This window comes from Trachurus japonicus, chromosome 13 (assembly GCF_045865225.1).
Source record: "Trachurus japonicus isolate A0001 chromosome 13, Traja_1.0".
NCBI classification, from domain to species: domain Eukaryota; kingdom Metazoa; phylum Chordata; class Actinopteri; order Carangiformes; family Carangidae; genus Trachurus; species Trachurus japonicus.
Window position 1 is genome coordinate 8,510,404 of NC_140919.1, and position 21,805 is coordinate 8,532,208.

Consider the following 21,805-nt stretch of genomic DNA (forward strand, 5'->3'; position numbering starts at 1 on the left):
TTTAAGAGTTATTTTTTCAGTGGATGTTGTCACCACATGTGTTCTGTGTATCTGAAATGCATTCATTGACAGCCTACCCAGGCTACTGAGGATTTGAAGAAAAAAATAATTTTTTACAATTTCCTGTCGAAAAATAAAGGGTGCATACAGTGAAATGGCCACAATTTTTTTTCGCGATATTTCCGGCAGAGCAGACCCCTCAATTATTGTTCCCTAGTGTCAAAGTTACCAGAAAAAACACAAATAAAAAGTATAACGGACGATGTCAGGTTCAACCCATTTCCTTGAGCTTTTGAGCCTGTGGCTCCCCGACTACTAGGAACCTGCTCTTTCATCTTATACAAGTTACCTGATTCAAACTTCAACAGTATCGATACTCATCAAAATTTAGACTTGGTCCAAAATATTAGTTTCTGACCTAAAAAACATGTTTTTGGGCTGTAAAACACACTTACTGACACAGCCATGCAAATGAGTGAGTGGGTACACAAGTTGTAATGTAATGTATGATTTTTATCACTTTTTTTTATTTTTTTGAAATTTAACCACTATTTCTTGATTTTTTACCACTTTATTTTTTTAGAAATTTTGCCACTATTTCTTGATTTTTACAACATTTTTTTTTTTTTTTTTGAAATTTAACCATTTCTTGATTTTTACAACATTTTTTTAAATTTTTTTTTTTAGAAATGTTACCGCTTTTTCGTTATTTCTACCGCTTTTTTACTTAGTTTTAATTTTTTTTTTTAGAAATTTTACCGTTTTTTTCTCGAAAATGTTATACTTTTTTTAACCTTTTTTTGAGAATTTTTTACCACTTTTTTCTAGAAATGTTTCAACTTCTTGGGAGAAACTGTCGCCTACCACTTTTTTTTTTCAGAAATTTCTCTATAATGTTTCCAAAACTTCAACGTACAATTACTAAGTAAATATTTGTGTATTTCTGGTGTTTGCTTCAAAGTTTTGTCCAATGGGTCCGTGGTCTAATTTGTGTCAATTTAAGGTCCTTGATGTAAAACAGTTTGAGAACCGCTGCTGTCGATGGTGAAATAACCGTCGACTGTGAGGAAAATAATTGTTGTTAACCCCAAATTAGTGAATCGATTCCAAAACAATCTGGTATCAAAGTGTCGTTTCTTGAGTGTCGATCTGCACATTACTGTATTTCATAGCATCTACTACTAAGTAAAGGCTTCCCATGAGGTGTTCAGGGGACGCTGGTAAACACTGCCATCTACTGACAGTCTTCATGTGAGATGTTTAGGGGACATCTGTAAATTGTAGCATTTTCCAAGAGTCCTCTTATGAGGCGTTCAGGTGATATTAGTAATTGCAGTACTCTCTCACATCCCAGTAAACTGAAACACAAATGGTTTGATACAGAGATTATTAATATGGTTATTAAGTTTTAAACAGAAACCTGCTGAGTTCAGCCTGTGTGTCGTGATGCGTTTGAGGCACTTTGGTCCGGGGACAACTTTAGAGAACGACACGTTTCCTGTTTCATAGATCTGTTTAATGTCTCTGAGCATTTTATTACAAGGCACCAGAATAAACAACCTGCAGCCGACAAACAAACAAAACGAGATCATACACAACATTTCCAATTCTCAGAAAAATAGAAACTCAAAAATATCCAAAATAAACTCTTTCTTTAAAAAAAAAAAAAGTAATTAAACAGAAATCTTCATACAAAAAATCCCTCATAACAAAAATAGCATTTACGTTTCTGAAGTTTGTTGTGGAAGAGTTTGACTGATCCCAGATCTGCTGCGTTCAAGTCACGGTCACTCAGGTAGGAGAATTAAAGCAATAATAATAATATTTCATTTCATTTCATAACCTTTATTTTTTTAACTCTGAGATATATTGAGGAGTAACCTCATTTACAATACAGCCGGGATGAAACACAAAAAAACATATAAGGACAGAAGACAAGACATTTGAAACATACAAAAGCATTAAAAAAAGGTTTGTGTAGGACAGTGTGACATTTCTTAGGATCTGAAAACATTTGGACAAACTTTCACTCTATTATTGTAGAAATCAATAATAAATATCATGAATTAAAGCAGTTAACCCGTCAATAAACATGTAAATAATAACATAATGTTCCTGTGACCACATGATAGTTCAACATTTAATGTATAATTATGTAACATTACGACACATGAAGCAAATACTATACTATTATAATGTAGTTCCGGCTGTATTTCCCTCTAAAACAACTCTGTGTGGTAACGTTGTGTTATTATCTCATAGCGTGGTGAATGTGCAGCTCACAACTTGTCCACCAGAGCGTTGTGGAGTTGTTGGATTGTGTATTTGATGAGTTTGATGAAGGAAAAACCAAGAAAATACCACCGATAATTAAAGGTGATGGTGCTGTGACTATAGGGGTTATTATGGTGAGAGGAGGATCTGACTAAATGTTGAACTGTCCCTTTAACTGTGTTCCCTTTGACGTGCGTCTGAATTCCCACGGTCTTCGAAAGTGTCGCAGTTGCATTAAATCAACCAGCGAGGCGTTCACTGACATCCCTGTAAATGTCCAGATGAATCCAGTGCAACAGGAAGTTTTATTTCTCTTATAGAATTAAATCTCATGTTGAAAAAATAAAATGAAATAAAATAATAAACAACTTTAAACGACCCGACGTCTTTGTTCAAACAGTAAAACCTGCAGCAGCCGGAGGAGACGATGCCTTCACTGACTCTCAGTTCTTTTTCCTGTCGTCCGGCTCGTCTCTGATGAGGTCATCAACATGTGTCCACAAACACCACATCTGCAGAGAGAGAGAGAGGAGACCACACCAACACAACTATTAAGGTGAATAGGGTAAAAGTTTTAACTAACAAATATCACCATGAAACTTCCCAAGTTTATCACTCACATTAAGACAAATATTTTTTGTATTACAAGTTTTGTCAAATTTTCTGTTTAAATATGTAAATGAGGCAATATCTGATGAAATATGCGCTAATTTGCATACATTTCTAGAACTGAAATCTGAACAATGGATGAAGCTACTTTCAAAATTCTTGTTTTATTTTGTTGACATATTAGAGTCAGAAGTTTTTACAGTGATATCTCTTTTTATCACTCTGTAAATGAGAAAATACTGTCACCAGCCCTAAAACATCTAATTTCGGCCTGTTTTTTAGTAATAAAATGTTGTATAAATGAGGCTGTGAATGATATATCAACAATTCCCTCTGTAAAAACCTTCAGAATATAGAAAGGGATCAAAGTGGAAGGTTTGGTGTCTGTAAGTGCTGCTGAAGTGGAGATTTCTAGCTCAGAGTCTGAGTCTGAAAAACTCTTTCTGAGAAAACGGCCTTTAAAGACTTGGACTGTAAAACTACATAGATGTTAATGTAAATTATACTTTTACGATTGGTTGCAGATACGGAGGAAAATGGCAACTTTTGGAGCCACATCATTGTTCAGGAGAGAGAGAGCTTTACAATGACATGACATGGGTCAGACTAACTTTTGGTGAGTTTAGGAGAAATCTACTGACGATAGAGACAAAATGAAGTAAAATAAAAACCTTAATGTGGATTTTCTACCGTTTCTTTTGACTTTTCTGAAAGAAGACATGTTCAGGAAGAAAAATAGCCCAAAATCTCTAAATTAATCAGTGCATTTTTGCCTTAGTCTGGCCTAACAACACTAAATCTGTCCCCCTGGTTGCCACGGTGACCAGGTGTCCCCGGTCCTCCATACATACCTCTGCCGTCATGGCGAGCAGGCGTCCCGCGGCCAGCAGCGCCGTGGCAACGGCCCGGACCCCCGGGGGCAGGAGGAGCAGCAGGTGGTGCTGCTGCAGGTAGAGCCACAGGGGGAGGAGGTGCAGCCCAGAAACCACCCACACACCCAGCGGCGTCCTGAAGCCTGGAGAGAGTACAAGTACTACTGGTCAAAATGTACTCTGTTACAAGTAAAAGTAGCTCAGTCCACATGTTACTCCAGTAAGAGTAAAAAAGTACTTGCTTTTAAAGGTACTTAAGTATCCAAAAGTACAGTAGATGCTTTTAAAGGGATAGTTCAACATTTTGGCAAATTGGCCCATTGCCATAATCCCTATAGTCGTAGCAGTAGGTTCGTTACCTTTAATTGTCGGTGCAAGCTGTTTTTAGAACGGCGGAGCAGAGCCGTGAGCTGCTCAGAGCTACGCTACGGAGGCTCATTATGGGATTTCTTGGTTTCCCTCATCAAACTCATCAAATACACAATCCAACAACTCCACAACGCTCTGGTGGACAAGTTGTGAGCTGCACATTCACCACGCTATGAGATAATAACACAACGTTACCACACAGAGTTGTTTTAGAGGGAAATACAGAGACTGCTTGCTGAAAAACTGTCCCTGAAGGCAACGTGCATCAGCGGTTTTGCATGAATTTCCCTTGGATTGTGTATTTGATGAGTTTGATGAGGGAAACCAAGAAATCCCATAATGAGCCTCCATAGTGTAGCTCTGAGCAGCTCACGGCTCTGCTCCACCGTTCTAAAAACAGCTTGCACCGACAATTAAAGGTAACAAACCTACTGCTATGACTATAGGGATTATGGCAATGGGCCAATTTGCCAAAATGTTGAACTATCCCTTTAAATTTACTTTAAGTAAAAACAAGAGTAAGAGTACACCCCTCCGGGACACTGTGAATAAGGGGAGATATACTTTAGACTGGAATACTTCCACTAGATGATTTATGGTATCAGATGTGTTATTGCCAGTCTCTAACTCTCCCCTTCACTGCTTTTGTTTAGATCTTATACGACTATATCTACTTGTGTAATTTATTTATGTATTTTAAATTTAATTTTATTGTTTATCTGTCTGTATTTTGTTTACTTACTTTTTAAAAAATCAATTCCTTTTTAATTATTATTATTTATTTATTTATTTTTTCTTTTCTTTGTCTTTTCCTTTCTGATGCCTTTTTTTTACTTCTGGGGTAAGGACAGTCATGAGCTAAGTTTACATTTGGGTTTGGATGGTGGCTTGTTTTTCTTTCCGTATTGATATGTGAATACAGAGAGCACTTGTATGTTGTCGATGTTTTGTTCGATAAAAATCAATAAAATCTATTGAAAAAAAAAAGAGTAAATGTCTTATTTTTCACATCAATGAATGACTCTAATTGTTTCTAAATGAATGTAAGGAGCTTTTAACTCTTGTTAGTGAGAATGAACTCTTTGAAAGCAGCTGCACTGATGTGCTGCTTTTAGGGGTTAGGGTTTCCTTCTCTGACAAACACAGCTTGTGTCCAATAGGATTTTAGAAAAAGACCTGAAAGTAACCAGTACTTTTCAGCCTTCCTACAAATTAACTCAAGTAAAAGTACAAATATGTGTCTTGGAAATGTATTCAAGTAAGAGTAATAAGTACCAAAGAAATCTAATACTCAAGTAAAGTACAAATCCTCTGGATATGTACTGAAGTACAGTACTCAAGTAAATGTACTCCGTTACTGTCCACCACGGCCCTGAAGGCAGCACGGCGCTCTGACGTCATCATCGTTACCGTTGGCCATGATGCTGCGGATGAGTCGCGGGCTGCCGGTGAAGCTGCTCTTCCAGTGGTCGCCTCGGTTACCGTGGTTACACACGAACACGCACCACTCCAGGGCCGACACCAGCCAACCCCACTGCAACACACACACACACACACACACACACACACACACACTTAATATTATTATGAGTATTCATTCCACCTTCATTTTAAGGCAGAGGTGTCAAACTCATTTTAGTTCACATCCAGTGTAATTTGATCAAGTGAAACAATAACATAATAAATCCATAAATAACAAGAAGAACTAAATGTTTACCTTTGTTTTAGTGCAAAAGGACAAGTGCATTGTAAAGAAGTTTACATTTAATGAACTATCCTTTTACAAAAACACATGATTTATAAATGACCTGAATTTTCTAGAGAAAAACATGTGCAATTTCAACAATATGATGCCTCTTGTGTCTTCAGTGTAATTTTCACACAGTGTTGAACTTCTACATAAAAGTCTCACTAACAAAAACAACATTTACACAATAAAACTGAAAAACGGCCAAGAAATAACACAACAATAAAAGACACAAACTTACAACTTAAAGGGATAGTTCAACGTTTTAGCAAATTGGCCCATTGCCATAATCCCGCCATAATAGTCATAGCAGTAGGTTCGTTACCTTTAATTGTCGGTGCAAGCTGTTTTTAGAGCGGCGGAGCAGAGCCGTGAGCTGCTCAGAGCTACGCTACGGAGGCTCATTATGGGATTTCTTGGTTTCCCTCATCATCAAACTCATCAAATACACAATCCAACAACTCCACAACGCTCTGGTGGACAAGTTGTGAGCTGCACATTCACCACGCTATGAGATAATAACACAACGTTACCACACAGAGTTGTTTTAGAGGGAAATACAGAGACTGTTGTGGAGTTGTTGGATTGTGTATTTGATGAGAAGCTGTGTGTGTGTGTGTGTGTGTGTGTGCTGCAGCCTCACCTGGACCAGCTGGCTCCACAGCATCCCTCTGCCCAGGTTGTCCACCACCACGTCCAGCCAGGCCCCGAACCTGGAGCTCTGACCCAGCCTGCGGGCCAGCCAGCCGTCCAGCCCTGCACACACACACACACACACACACACACACACACACAACACACACACGGTCACTGAGCAGGGTAAGATGAGCCACGTTTCATATTCAGGATCACTACATCAAGACAGTTATAGTATTGTCATATATTTCAGGATGTCTTTCATAGCCTCCATGAAATTAAATGAAGCTTCCTCCTAAATATTGTGGTGGCTCAACTTGCACCTATATGCTCATTTTACCCCACTCTCCGTCCTCTATGTTATATTATATTTATCAGCATTTAGTCCAGGTGACAGGTGATGTTGGTTGTGTTGTGTGTTTGATTGTGTGTTTTACCATCCAGAGCTACATTGGCTGAGTACAGAGGCACAAACACAGCTGGACAGTCCAAGGCCATCCAGGCGCACAGCAGCAGAACGATCCTGATGTAACCTATAACACACACACACACACACACACACACACACACACACACACGGTCGAGGTCAGATTAAACTTCAATATTTATGCATATACTTTTAGTGTAGTTTACTGTACTGCCTCATTTGTGTTTATTTATTTTATTTTATGTTATTGTCCCGTTATTGTAGGCTATGTACTGGTCTGCGTTTCAATGGGCTCTATGCACAGCTTCCACTATTTCCTGAATTTAAGGCAGCTCCTTTGTTTCCTGTCTTACATTATTGGACAAACTAATTAATCCAGGTGTGTCTGACCATTGTGACTACTCAAACACACCTGGATTAATTAGTTTGTCCAATAAGCGTGCATAGAGCCCATTAAAGTATATCTATCTATCTATCTATCTATCTATCTATCTATCTATCTATCTATCTATCTATCTATCTATCTATCTATCTATCTATCTATCTATAATAATAATAAAGTCACAATAAAGTCCATAATACTAAACACAAGTCATTTAAATGTTTTATTCTCACCGACAACATTGGGCCAGTAGAGAGATCAGATTATGCGTCAGCCTGTACACGATTCACCAGCCACTGATATTGGATCCGTAATCCGTCATTCAAACGTCTGAGACAGACACACACACACGGAGCTCGGTCTCGCCCCGAGCTTTGAATATCCCGCCCGCTCCATAACGACCAATCAAATTCGTTTTCCTTACTCGGGTAAACTCGTGTTGCAGCTCGTGACAACTCGGCGCGACAAACAGGACAAACGGCCATTTCTGTACACCTTTAAATTGGTCCGTTTTTCCAACAGAGTTCAGCGTAAACGTCACCATGACGACGTAGCGATGGTGATGCAACAAGCTACCGTTTTTAGCACATTATAATGTTGCTAACTAGCTACTGTGCGCATATTGATTGATAAATAGAAACTCAATAAGTGACAAACATCAATATTTTCTGTCAGTCTTGTGTCGTTATGTGGTGACTGGTGAATCGTCAACTCGTTTTAGTGTGTCAGTCACAAAAGTGGCCACAAGATGGCGGCGGCGGCACTCAATCTTCTTTCTTTCTTTACGACTTTATGCTGCGTTCAAGGCGACTCGGAACTCGGAATCTCGCAGTATTTTGGCAATTAAAAATTAGATTTAAAAAAATTGTAGTTGATGTTTTACCATCGACGATGTGGTTTTGCGCGGATGCAGATTGTTATGTGATTCTCGGAGAAGTCGGGGTAAGTTTTTTTTTTTTCTCCGACCTTTCTCGAGTGAGGTGGCGTTCAATTGCACTTTTTCAAGTTGAGTTCGGAGTTTGTCTCGAACGCAGCATTGACAGGTCGGTATGACTGTGCACGATGAGTCAACATTAATAACCTGTAGTTCCTAGTAGAGAAACACACGGGGAAACGGTTGATGTAAGATAAAATGGTGCCATAAAAAATAATAAATACTACTACTAATAATAATAATTGTGTACAGTGCAGGTAATAACATTTACAGACAAAGCAAACAACTGTAGTGTTGTGTCAGTTGTGTGATGTAGGCTACTGTTTGGGTCCCATAAGATGCTTCCATATTCACAGAAGCAAATGTAGTCACTCAAAACCTTTATAGCTTTTGAAAAAGGAAACTGAACAGTAGGCCTACATCCAAAGTATATCTGGCTCTAACAACAAAAAAGCTGCCTAAACTTTTCATTTGTGCACATTTGAAAACTCCCCCTGGCACCTGTTTAACTATTTGTATTGTTTGTGTAATAATAACTTGGAACAATACTGTTTTAGCCAGAGCTAATAAATCATATGTAGTAGGGGGAAACAAACTAAAATAAATAATCAAAAAAAAAAAAAGTGACCAAAACAGAGTTTGTTTTTAATACTTTGTGGTTTTCCACTCCATCAGTAGTGGTGATATACTGATATAGTTCAGTTCATGCAAAGTGAAACTTGGTTTGGAGTTGGTCCATTACAAAAAAAAGAAAAGAATGTGACATTTATGACAATAAAATAAGTTGTACACAAAAAAGAAGAAGTAATTCTCCTTCCTATTGTCCTCAAAGCACTGAATCGTGTGTGCAGTTTTCCTTCTCGTTTTGTACATCCAACCAAAACACTTTCATGCACATACAGTGATAAAAACGTTTGTGTAATCATAGGGCTTATTTTTTAAACATACAGTATCACCATGTGTGGGCTACATGTACATAAATTATTATAATTATATTACTTTTTATTCTTATTCTATTGTATCCTATTTTTATTCTGGTTTTATTTTAGTAATAATACTTTTATTTATCTTGATCCTGTTCAACACCTGTCTATATCACACTTTAGTTTGTTGACTTTTTTCCCCCCTCACTATTCAGGAGTTTAAATTTCCCTCTGGGGATCAATAAACAAATCTGAATTCTAAAAAACAAAATTAACATCACTATCACCCAATCATACGTTATAATTATCAGCATTTAGCCCAGAATCAGGCTCGTGTCATTAGCGAAGTGCAACAACCGGGCTCCAGAATATTTTGTCTTTATGTAAAGCACATTGAGATGCCTTGGTATGAAATGCGCTATATAGACCTAAGTAAAGATGCCTTGCCTTATTTAAAATTAGTATCATTAGACAGACAGCACTGGACTACTTTGATTATTGTATATATCCTCAATAGCATCTCTCTTTCTTTTAACTCCTTCAATTACTTAATTTAACAGTGTCAGATGCTGTATATTTTGTATGTAGTTTTTTTTTTTTTTTTAATTTTGTGAATAAGTAAAAAAAAAAATGGCTGAAAAGAGATAAACATGCAAGTGTCTTGCTGGTGGCCTGTAAAAAGAGCATTACCAGGAAATGGTCATCACATAAGAGCACAACCTTAAATATATGAATGGATATTACAATGGACATTTATAAAATGGAGAAGATAACAGCATTTGTTAATCACAAATTGGAGAAATCTACATCATACTGGGAAAACTGGGTCAAATATGTCACGCCTCATTGGCCAGATTTTATTTTCACAAACCAGTAAGTAGTTATGATGTATGAGAAAGATCACTCCATACTGGTACATAGTTTTTTTAAATTTATTTATTTAATTTAGTTGTTATTGTTGTTGTCATGGTTGTTCGTTTTTCTTCTCATTACTTGGATATAAACTAAAATATTATTTCAGCATTTAGGGCAGACGACAGATGCAAGAAGTAGCCTATGCACACATGATGTATATGTTGTAAATGTCTGATTTCTGAATGTCAATAAAAAATAAATTACAAAAAAAAAAGAAAAAGTAAAAAATAAATATATATATATATATAAATAAGTTAAAATAAAAGAGCACAAACAGAAAATGTAGGGGCACAAATTGACTTGTAAAGCAATTATAACATTCACATTTCCTTTATAAAACGCTTGTGCCATTATAATAATAACACCTGCACTTGTACTGTATTTGATGCTGTTATCAATAAAGATTGAGGGAAGAGAAAAAAAAAACGTACTGATTATGATTGAGGTTGATTATTGCATCTGTCTTTCTTTTAACTACTTCAGTTAGGCTACTTCATTTAACAGTGTCAGATGCTGTATACCTTTTTGTATGTAGTTTTTTTTTTTTTTTTCAATTTTTTGTGAAAAAATAAAAAATAAAAAATAAAAAAAATAAAAAAGTTCAAATAAAACAGCACAAATAGAAAATGTAGGGGCACAAATCGACTTGTAAAGCAAATATTCACATTTCCTTTATAAAACGTTTGTGCCATTATAATAATAACACCTGCACTTGTACTGTATTTGATGCTGTTATCAATAAAGATTGAGGGGGGAGAAAAAAAACGTGTTGATTACATAGACTGTAAAAAAAAGGTTGATTATGATTGACGTTGATTATTGTATATAGCATCTGTCTTTCTTTTAACTACTTCAGTTACTTCATTTAACAATATCAGATTTTTTAAAAAAAATTTGTGAAAAACTAAAAAAATTTTAAAAAAAGAAGTTCAAATAAAACCGCACAAACAGAAAATGTAGGGGCACAAATCGACATATAAAGAAAATATTCACATTTCCTTTATAAAACGTTTGTGCCATTATAATAATAAAAACACCTGCACTTGTACTGTATTTGATGCTGTTATCAATAAAGATTGAGGGGAGAAAAAAAGGAAAAAAAACAAAAAAACAAAAACCGTGTTGCGTTCACGGACGCTCCGTTGATGACGCTGAAGCTGAAGGCGGCGCTGAGATCAACTGACCTGTGGAGTCTGAGGATCATGTGACTGAATGGAGGAGGAGGAGGCGTCGCTGAACACATTCACCCGTTCACCACACACACAGACACACTCATACACACACTTACACACTCATACACACACAGACAGACACACACACACTACCGTACCCAGCAGCAGCAGCAGCAGCAGCAGCAGGAACCTAGATGGATACAACAACAACAGCAGCAGCGACATAAACAGCTCGGCTTGCATCGTTTCTCTCCTCCACTTGGGCCATGAAATGAGGGCAACATGGGGGCCAAAGAGTCGAGGATCGGATTCCTGTCGTATGACGAGGCCGTGAAGAGAGGTAAGAGCTTTAGCTGCTTTAGCTTTACATGGAGGAGGAGGAGGAGGAGGAGGAGGAGGAGGAGGAGACCACACGCCGCTAACCTGCTGATTTCAGCGGCCTCGGCGGCTCTAGTTTATGTATTTTAGCCGCGATTTATGTATTCATGAATGTATTCTTGCAGGGAAACAGTGCAGATTTTAATCGACACTAACTAAATGTCAGTGTTATAGCCAATTGGGAAGTGGCTAGTTAATTGTCAACTGCAGCCCCCCAGCCTATCTATGTAATAAAACAACACAACACACACTGAAACACATGCACATATGTTGTCTAAAATGGTCAAGTAGGCCTATATTACATGTATAAAACAAGCAAAACAAACACAAAAAGGAAAACTAAAAGAAGACAGACAGATAGGTAATCATTTAACAATACACCCAGAAAGGGAAGCAGGTATGTAAGAAGCAGCTGGGTCAGGTGAGCAGGTTGATTATGACATATATAATAAAGCAGACAGGAAGACAAGCAGGAAGAGTAGTAATTATTATGGTATGGGAAGGTAGAAGACTGTAGGAATTACTAGTAGTGGCTAGTAGACCTGATTGATTCTCTAATAACCATAATTATAATGTCAGTGTGTGTTGTTGAAAAGCTTTTAATGTGTGTTTCCGTGTTCACAATCACAAATATAAAGTGGCATAGTGTGATGGTGGTGGTGGACATTGGTAAACAACACAACACGGCCTCTATTTATCTATGACACCGTTAAGACACTTAAATGACATCTGCATGGAGTTATTTCTTAAAATAAAGCTGAATTGGTTAACTATAGTCTGTTATTTCCTCCTTATAAACACACCACGTTTGGCTGCAGAGAGGAGGGAGGAGGAGAAGGAGCGTTTCCTTGTCGTTAAATCTTAAATAATTAGTAGATTACAGCATTTTTATTCATCTAAAAACCACCCCGATGTGAAGTTTGTGTCATAAAAACATTAAAAATAACAGCAGAGTTTGGTGTTTTGATGAACTACCGGCCTTTTGCTGCCGAGCCATGCGGCGGTAAGGTGACAGGTTTACGGCCGGGCTATGGTGCGTCTTCCCCGGGTTGTAGCAGCAGCAGCTCCCGGTGGAGGAGCTGGAGGTGGAGGCTTTGACAGCACAGGCTCATACAGTAATAATAATAGTAATAATAGTAGTGACAGTGGTGAAGGTGTGTTATAACTACAGCTGTCTGACATGTTTTGTTTTAGTCTGACAGCAGCCTATTACCTTTTATCACCTGAGTTAGCCTAGCCTAGCCTAGCCTAGCTTAGCGCTTAGCTTAGCCTAGCCTAGCGCTGAGTAACGTTACAGTTACAGTTACAGTTACAACAACAGCTCACTTGTCAAGCTAAGAGACAGTCAGCTGGCTCTCTGCTGCTGATAACCACCACCACCACCACCTCAGGCTGTTTGTGTGTGTCTACATGTCATTAATGTGTTTGTTTCTGGAGCTAATGCTAAAGCTAACAGTTTGGTTGGTGCTCAGTGAGTGTTTGTGTTTGGTGACAGACCAGAGGATGTTTAGGTTGTTCAGGCTGTTTTTATGATAATGTGGAGCTGAATGTGGAGTCAGGGAGGAGAAACAGACAGACGTGGTGCTGGGTTTCACTTTGCTTTGCTTTAACTGCACTCAGAAAGAAACCTGTGGACGTTTTATTATCTTATTTTATTCTTATCAGCTGTTTCATCTCTGATGACATTAGCTTTTCTTTTTCTCCCTGGCATTTGGTTGAGTTGACTCTTTTACTTCATTTCATTTTCATTTGTTTACTTGCAGCTTTTAATAATACCGTATAGTTTTATTCAATTCCACTTTACTTATGTATTTTATGGTATTTTAATAACCTTGTAGTAGGGATGTCACGATTACAGATTTTCTTGGTACAATTATTGTCAGAGAAATAGCCTAATCATGGTATTACGATTATGACGATTATTATGCAATAATCATTTTCTTTTAAACACTATGAATGTGTATGTGTGTTTATGTTCTTTTTAGTCTTTTTTTTTAAAATTACAAATGACACACTTATTAAATTCCTACCAATTCAGTCTACTACATAGGTACATACATGTAAATTTACCAGTATCTGTGCATTTACCTTTACTTTGCGGACATGGTTCTGACATATTATCTTTTTTGAGAAGTGACGGTATTTAGGAATCTTTACAATTAATTAATTGTGACGTTTAATACCACGATTAATTGTGAAAACAAGTATTAATGACACCGCTACCTTGTAGTTTACTGTGCTTATTTGTGTAGGTTTTAATACCTTATTATTGATTAGTTTTATTTGAGTCTCATGCACATTTGTTGTGCCCAGCCCACATAGGCTTATAAGACAACAGGCAAAAAGAGAACTGCAACACTGTTTTCTCCCTAAATAGAGAATATATTTATTCCAGGGCGACATATTAAAAGAGACAACGTTTCGAGCTGCTGGCTCTTCATCAGGTTAATGATTTTTTTGCCTTGTTTACTGTAACTTCCTCGAACTCAGCACCTGTAGCCTACTGCATTTTGGATATGGGTGAGCTTTTTTCTTTCTTTTTACCTTAAAAGACACTAGACATTTAAATACATACATTCAAGAATAGCGTGTCATCTTAAAAGAAAAGAAAAGAGAAAAAACAAACCAAACAAACACGCTTCCAAGATATACAGAACAATGAAGTCATTTTTGATTGATTGTATGCGGGATATAATGTTTTCTGTTTCCTCTTATAGTTTGAATTCTATTGCACTTTACGTATATGTAGGCCTATTTCATGATATTTTAATAACGGTATGTTTTTATTGACCTTTACAGCACTTTGGTTGTTTTTAAAGTGCTCTATAAATAAAGTTTGAGTTTAGTTGAGCATTAGACACTCAGTACATTTCACCTCATGCAGACTCAGGTGCAGCTGCTGTTTGTTCTTTGCTGTGGGAAGTGAAAAGAAGTGAATTTAAAGCTCCGACAGACTGGAACAATCTAAATTAGGTAAATAACCTCTTTAAATCCTCACAATTCACTTTCCAAACATCCTGCTCTAGTTTCTCATTCACCTTTCCCTCTCTTGCTTTTCTTTCAAGGATTTAGTTTATCTAAACATGTGTGTCCTCCTCCTGTTCTTGTTAATGAACTTTATTTTATTTGTGAGTGTAGGTATAGTGTGCGATTGTGTGTGAATGTATTGGATCGTGTTTTGTGTTGACTTTCTATTCTGGTTTTGTTCCATTGACGACGACTGAAATCCCCTCGAAAATGAGATGGTTCATGATGATCTCAAGGGGCTAGTAGCTATCCTTTGAAAAGGAACTCATAAACCAAACTCAAGTGTATGTGTGTGTGTGTGTGTGTGTGTGTGTGTGTGTGTGTGTGTGTGTTGGTGCACTTATGTAAGAAGTGGGTGAGCATTTATTTATCAGGAAGTGAAGCAGCAGCAGCAGCAGATCTCCAGTAGATCCTTATCCCTGATGGACGACCGGCCTCGTTGCCTCGTTGCACTTTACTCCCTGCAGCAGCCGACCTTTGAGAGACGCCGTTACACATTCATCCAGTCTGTCCCGTTGTGTTACACACTCAACATTCAGCTCAATAAGAACCAACACAACACAACACAACACAACACAACACAACTATCTCACCCAGACCCTACAGTATTTTGTTACCTATATGTGCCGTAATTGCGGCGTCGACCTCCTTGTGTCGTGGTTTTTTAAACATTCCTCAAGCCGATCACCGCTCCAACTCTCATGATCACATGTGACCACGCTCACACACACACACACTCTCTCTCTCACACACACACACACACACACACACACACACACACACACACACACACACACACAGAGGGGGTGGGGGGGGTTGGTGGTGGACTTATCCAGCCATCCAGCCTTATCTGACCGGTCACATGGCAGCATTCCTAATTCCCTCAGCAGGGCCGGACTGACGGACTCGACCAATTACTGGGATGATGATGATGGTCCGTAAACTCTGGATCATTCAAGCCTGGTTTAAAGGGATAGTTCAACATTTTTTGGGGCAAATTGGCCCATTGCCATAATCCCTATAGTCATACTGCAGCAGTAGGTTCGTTACCTTTAATTGTCAGTGCAAGCTGTTTTTAGAACGGCGGAGCAGAGCCGTGAGCTGCTCAGAGCTACGCTACGGAGGCTCATTATGGGATTTCTTGGTTTCCCTCATCATCAAACTCATCAAATACACAATCCAACAACTCCACAACGCTCTGGTGGACAAGTTGTGAGCTGCACATTCACCACACTATGAGATAATAACACAACGTTACCACACAGAGTTGTTTTAGAGGGAAATACATGTAAAACCTCTGATGCACGTTGCCTTCAGGGACAGTTTTTCATCAACAGTCTCTTTATTTCCCTCTAAAACAACTCTGTTTGCACCGACAATTAAAGGTAACAAACCTACTGCTATCACTATAGGGGTTATGTTGAGCTATCCCTTTAAGCGAGTTCCAGGTTTAGTTGTAGGACATAAAACAGGTCAGTAAATCCCCGACTGGTGAATGTTGAAGCTTTAACGTGTGGTCAAAAAGGCGGTTGCTAACAATAAGTTGCTTCATACGACTACAAACCCTGTGGGGACATTAAACGTCCAGAGTGTCTTATGGAGGTTATCTGATGTTATTTATGGCTCTTCAACAAGTAGAAACAGTCCCATTTCCCCATTAGACAATGTTTTTAACATCATAAAGCAGCTGAAACCAGTGGAAAGCTTAGTAGTGGTGGTGGTGACCGTGTAGTCGTCCGTTAAAGCCTAACGTTAGCTTTTTACTTCTGGACGTCGCATTAAGCTTCAGATACGGTAGAAAAGGAGTTCATATGTGAAGACTTTTAGACTTTTTTTTTTAGACTTTATTTATTTGCACATAAAAAATTAAACAAAACATTTACTTCTCTCTCTTACTAGTAAGATAGATACGAAAAAGAAATCTGCAGGTGACGTCTGAAACCCGAAAGGCTTATAACATGACCTCACCTTGACCTAACAAATAATTGAAGCACAGTCAAGAAATAATAATCACATACCTTGTGCAAGGTATAGAAATAATAAAAATTTAAAAAAAAAAAAGAAAGGAAAAAAATGAAAAAAACAGGGAAGATGTTGGTAGTAAAAATAAATGAAAAGAGGTGAGAAAAGAAGATTATCTCACTCAACTAAAGTTGGAAGGATCATAAACTTGTGTTTTTCTGACTTCATCCAAAACACACAATGCAGAAATCCCATTTACTTTCTTTTCCTGGAACCAGCGCCGTGATGAACTTCAGGGTTTTGACTTCAACCCTGGAAACAAACTCTATTAGAGCATATATATTTTTTAAAATAGAACGACCTTGGATAAGTTTGTGCATTGAAAGTGTGATGATGAAACCAGTCATGATGATAAATATTTTATTGCTGTCGGTCGGAGAAGGAACGAGACAGTTCTTTCTCAGTTCCTGGTTCAACGACAGAAGCCTTTAATTCCTGAGCTCTTTCATCTTTATTGGTCCAGCAGCTCAGATGATTCGTGCTTATTGCGTCTTTCAAAACACTTGATTGGTCGTGCGTGACGAGTCGACGATGACGCATCTATTATCTAGTATGTGGAGGTGGTGGTGGTGTTGTGAAACGATCCAGGTGTTGTTGAGTAACGTCAGGGTTAATGTTTAAAGTCTAAAATCTCCGTCTTGAATTGCAGTTCACACTCACAGCGTGGAGACGAAGCAGCAGCAGCAGATAAAAACCTGATAATGTTCCTTTACCAGAACTGAACCTGGCCGACCTTGACACACGCAGGTGTCGAGTAACAACAGCACAGCTTTAATGTTCAGAGCTCGTTGTTGCCTTGTTGTCTCATCGCCTTTATTTTGAAACTCTGTGCGATGCGATCTGACATGAAGCCAGAGAAAAGCTCCCACAGGGTTCATACACATTTGAAATTTCCAAATTCCAGACTTTTTCCACACCCTAATTTCCTACATACTTCTTGGTAAAAAAAAAATCAAATAATTTGTGATATTTGAGTAAATAGTTGTGCATTATATAAAAGAAAAGCATGCATTTAATCATTTGTTTTCATTATTCTGAATGTGTATGCCATTATGTAACCAAATCATTTCCAGAAGATTGTAGCTATAGGTACAATAGCGCATACAAAAATAATTAACCCAGATAACTTCAGATAAGACCAAACCCAGATAAGTATTAAGATAAATATATTTCCATACAATAATTTCCCTTTTCCATACTTTTCCAGACCTGGAAATGTATAAAATCAAATTCCATACTTTTCCATACTTGCGTAGGAACCCTGCTCCATCACTGATGGTAACGTCTAATTCACAAAACGACAGACCTTGTTTAAAGCTCCAGTGTGTAACTTATTTGGCTTTTTATTATCAAAAATCAAACCTGTCTTTCATAAATCCGTATTTCACTGAAGGTGAATCACAGCTGCATCCAAATGAAAGCTTTCTGGTTCCTTAGAATGAGTTGTTACAAGTCGTTACAAATACAGAAGTGGGCGACGCACCGAACCGAGGCGGCCATGTTGCATCGCCATTTTTTACGTTGAGTGGCAGCGTGACCGTAGGTCAACATTTTTTAACATTTTATCGACCAAACAACTAACTACTAAATAATCTACAGATTAATCGATAATGAAAACCATCGGTAGTTGCAGCCCTAATCTGGACCTTTAAACTTTAGTGTTTCTGTGTTTTACAGAAAACAAACAGAGGAATTGTAAAGATGACAATATTGATTAACTATAACTAAAGGAGAACAAAAAACATAAGAACGAATCAAATATCCATAAAAACCTTTTCTTCATTCACAGTTTTTCTCATTTATGTATATATTGAAATTGTCCCAACACAGAAAACTTGAGCGTGGCCTTTTTGCATTTGCGTGTTTTTCCTTTAAACAACTTCCTCCCTTCTCCCTGCCTCACAGTTTTCTTATTTATATATATGTATATTTTCCCAGAGAGCACCTGAAGTATCCGTCCCAGTGGTTGTCCACATGGCAGCTCAGTGACGCAGACTAACAGTCAGCTGGTCGCTGCTTTGCATCCTCACCGGGCCGTGGATTTGGATTTGGATTTGTCCTCCGACGCCACAAAAGCTTCTCAGTGTGATGTTTGCTGTGGAAACATGAGCAGCCGGTTGTTTGCATGTTGCATGTCGGTGCATTTTCCGGTCGGCCGTAGACGCTGTGGTTATCAGAGATACAGTTAAAGCCTGCAGGCGGCTGCGACGGCGTGCAGGGTTTGTGATTCATTGTGTTGTGTCATTAGTGCTTTACTCGGTTTTAAAAAGTCACAGAAGTCAGATCTCACCATCAATCCAATCCAAAATATATAACACAATGGAACTTCTGATTGTAAAATAAACCACCACTTTATCAATATTAGTTTCAGTCGCGGCACAAACCACGAGTCGTCAATCAATCGGAGGCTCCTGAAGCTAACAGGACGATACACGTCCGTCTTTACAGATAGATACATGGCACAACGACAAGAAAACACAAAGATACATAAAACATATCATGTATGAAAACACAGTAAATATGTGGGTAAAAGGTGCAGGTATAGGGTGTGTATGGGTGAATCAGACGGAGGTGTTGTACAGCTGTATAGAGAGCCGAAGCAGAAGCAGGAAGTAACGTCGCCATGGGACCTCAATACGGAAAAAGTCTCCATGTGAGTGAACGGGAGTCAAAGTTTTATTTCGTGATCCGATTGAATTGTGCCATGAGATTAAAAATATGACCTCTACCTGTTTAAAACACCATGTTTCATGAAGAGAAATCAGCAGTTTGTTGAGATGTGAGATATTTTTCTCATGACATAATAAATTTTGACTCCCGTTCACTTACATGGAGACTTTTTCCGTATTGAGGTCCCATGGCGACGTTACTTCCTGCTTCCACTTCCGCTCTCTATTGCGATGATGTGGTATGAATGATTTACTGTTCCTGAATGTGCAGAGTAGCGATGGGTACCGATGCTGATGTAAACGTTAGTAACCAGACCAAAAAGCAACGCAGATTTCGCTTCTTCATTTCGGTGCCCTTGAATTTTTAATTGGACGTAGTAGCGCCCCGTAAGCGCGCTACACGTGTCGTCACATCGGTTTTTGTTGTGTGCGGCTGCGGCATAGAGCTGCCAATACCAGCTGTTTTTTTTTTTGTTTTAATTGCCTCTTTATTCGGCTGCGGCGGTGCGCCCAGTGTTACCACAGTACACGCACAACTTTTTTTTTTCATCAACTGATCCGCGGACCACTTGTATGCCGTTGCACCGCTACCTGTCCCTTCCTTTGCTCTGGTGCAATCAGAGAAACAATGGATGTGGCGCTGCAGCTGTAGCGTGTGTGTGTGTATGTGCTTTATAACATCGGCAAGAAAAAAAACTGATCGACAGTGAAACAAGCTGCTGGTGTTGATAATTATGACAGTTTGTTGTTAATTCTGTTTTATATTGGTTATTTTTTTCCTTAGTCTCAGTTGTATTTTTATTTAACCCTCCTGTTGTCCTCCTGGGTCAAGGAAGAAAGGAAGGAAGGAAGGACGAAGGGAAAGAAGTAAGGAAGGAAGGATAAAGGGAAAGATGGGAGGAAAGAAGGAAGGGAAAAAGGAAGGAAAGATAGAAGGAGGGAGGGAACAGATTGGGTTAATTGGGTCAAAAATGAAATGAAGAAGTAAGGACGAAGGAAAGGAAGGAAGTAGGATGGGAAAAAGGATTGTGGAAAGAAGGAAGGGAAAAGGGAAGTAAAGAAAGATGGAGGGAGGGAACAGATTTGTTCAAGGAAGGAAGAAGAAGGAAGAAAGATGGGAAGAAAGAAGGAAGGGAAAAGGGAAGGAAAGAAAGATGGAGGGATAGGGAACAGATCAGGTCAATTGGATCAAAAGAGGAAGGAAGAAGAAGTGAGGATGAAGGGAGGGAAGGAAGGAAGAAAGGAAGGAAGGATATTGGAAGGAAACAGATTTGGTCAATTTGACCCAGAAGGACAACAGGAGGGTTAAATTAATATTCTGTTCAACTTGCACGTCACAAAATGCCTTAAAAATGAAAAGGCAGCGTTTTTGGACAAAGTTCATATGTTTTCCATCTTTAAGCGCCGGTTCGGTTCGGTTCGGTTCGGGCGCCGTTTAACCACCGGCACCGTTTCTAAAGCACCGATCTGGCTGCTTCGGTATCGGGGTAAAAACCTAAATCCCTAGTGCAGAGCAGCGGCTTAAACACGGCTGTTATCACGTTAGCTCGTAGCTCTCCCGTGATCTCGGTGGGTTAAACTTTCCAGGCGGATTATGTGGAAACTCGGGGGGTTGGAGGGTTTTTAGTTTTAAAGAGTTGGAGTGACACAGATTAACATAAGTTTGACTGCAAACTGTTCAACATTCAGCTCGCGTCCTAACTTCCTCTCTGCATTTGGATCCCTGTTGTTGTTGCTGTTATTATTATTATAATGAGGACAGATTTTTTAAAATTCTCTCACTTATTATTATTTCCGAAGCACAAAACAACAAAACGGTCCAACAGCCTCTTGATCTTTCACGCTGCTGCTTCTCGCTGAGTTTCTGCCAAATCGTCCACTTTCCTCCCTGAACGCTCCCTCGCTCGGATCGGTTTTGATGAGAAATAAATGATGACCTGCAGAAAGTTGAAAGTTGAAAGTTGTTCAGACAGACAGCAGCTTTTCTTTCCCTCCTGCTGCTGCTGCTGCACATCACACTAACTAACTAACTAACTAACAAACTAACAGACAGAAAAAGGCTGCAGCTTCTCAGGTGTGTTCCCCATCGTCTCTGCTGCTGACACTGTGCTGCGTTCATGGGAGTCGCGTTAATCAGACACTTCTGCTCATCATGGGATTTTAAAGGACAATTCAACTCGGGACTGTATAGACCGAATCTCCTTGTTGTTTACATTCTACTTCCGGGTAGAAAACCAGCACGTAATTTGAATGAGATCAATAGTAACGAACGAGAGTTTAGCTATATATCATATTTTTCACGCCCTATCACCGTTTAGACAAATCTGAAATGATTGAAGAAACATCACTATTTCTGTGTGTGTGTTTTGTGTTGCTAAGTGTTGTATTTATTCAGTTTGGGGGAATCGCGGTGTCTAGAAAGCATCAGTGGCTCAGCTGACAGGGACAG

General features: G+C 38.7%; 2 protein-coding genes across 6 annotated transcripts in view; one reads left to right on the forward strand and one right to left on the reverse strand.

Moving 5' to 3' along the window:
• Window positions 1–2,346: 2,346 nt before the first annotated feature.
• LOC146975379 (uncharacterized) lies at window positions 2,347–7,565 on the reverse strand. Its single transcript, XM_085794786.1, has 6 exons — window positions 7,550–7,565; window positions 6,945–7,040; window positions 6,515–6,627; window positions 5,535–5,658; window positions 3,735–3,898; window positions 2,347–2,786 (listed from the first exon to the last, which is right to left on the reverse strand). Exons 2-6 carry the CDS (start codon window positions 7,003–7,005, stop codon window positions 2,718–2,720), a joined length of 531 nt encoding a protein of 176 aa, XP_085650912.1. The 5' UTR covers window positions 7,006–7,040; window positions 7,550–7,565; the 3' UTR covers window positions 2,347–2,717.
• A 3,827-nt stretch (window positions 7,566–11,392) lies between these two features.
• Window positions 11,393–21,805, forward strand: part of usp32 (ubiquitin specific peptidase 32) — a 100,324-nt gene continuing 89,911 nt past the window's right edge. For all 5 annotated transcript variants that reach the window (XM_085794757.1, XM_085794759.1, XM_085794758.1 and 2 more), the window contains exon 1: window positions 11,393–11,600. In XM_085794757.1, coding sequence (XP_085650883.1) covers window positions 11,543–11,600 — 58 coding nt within the window. In that variant the 5' untranslated portion in view covers window positions 11,393–11,542. The remainder of the gene's footprint in view (window positions 11,601–21,805) is intronic.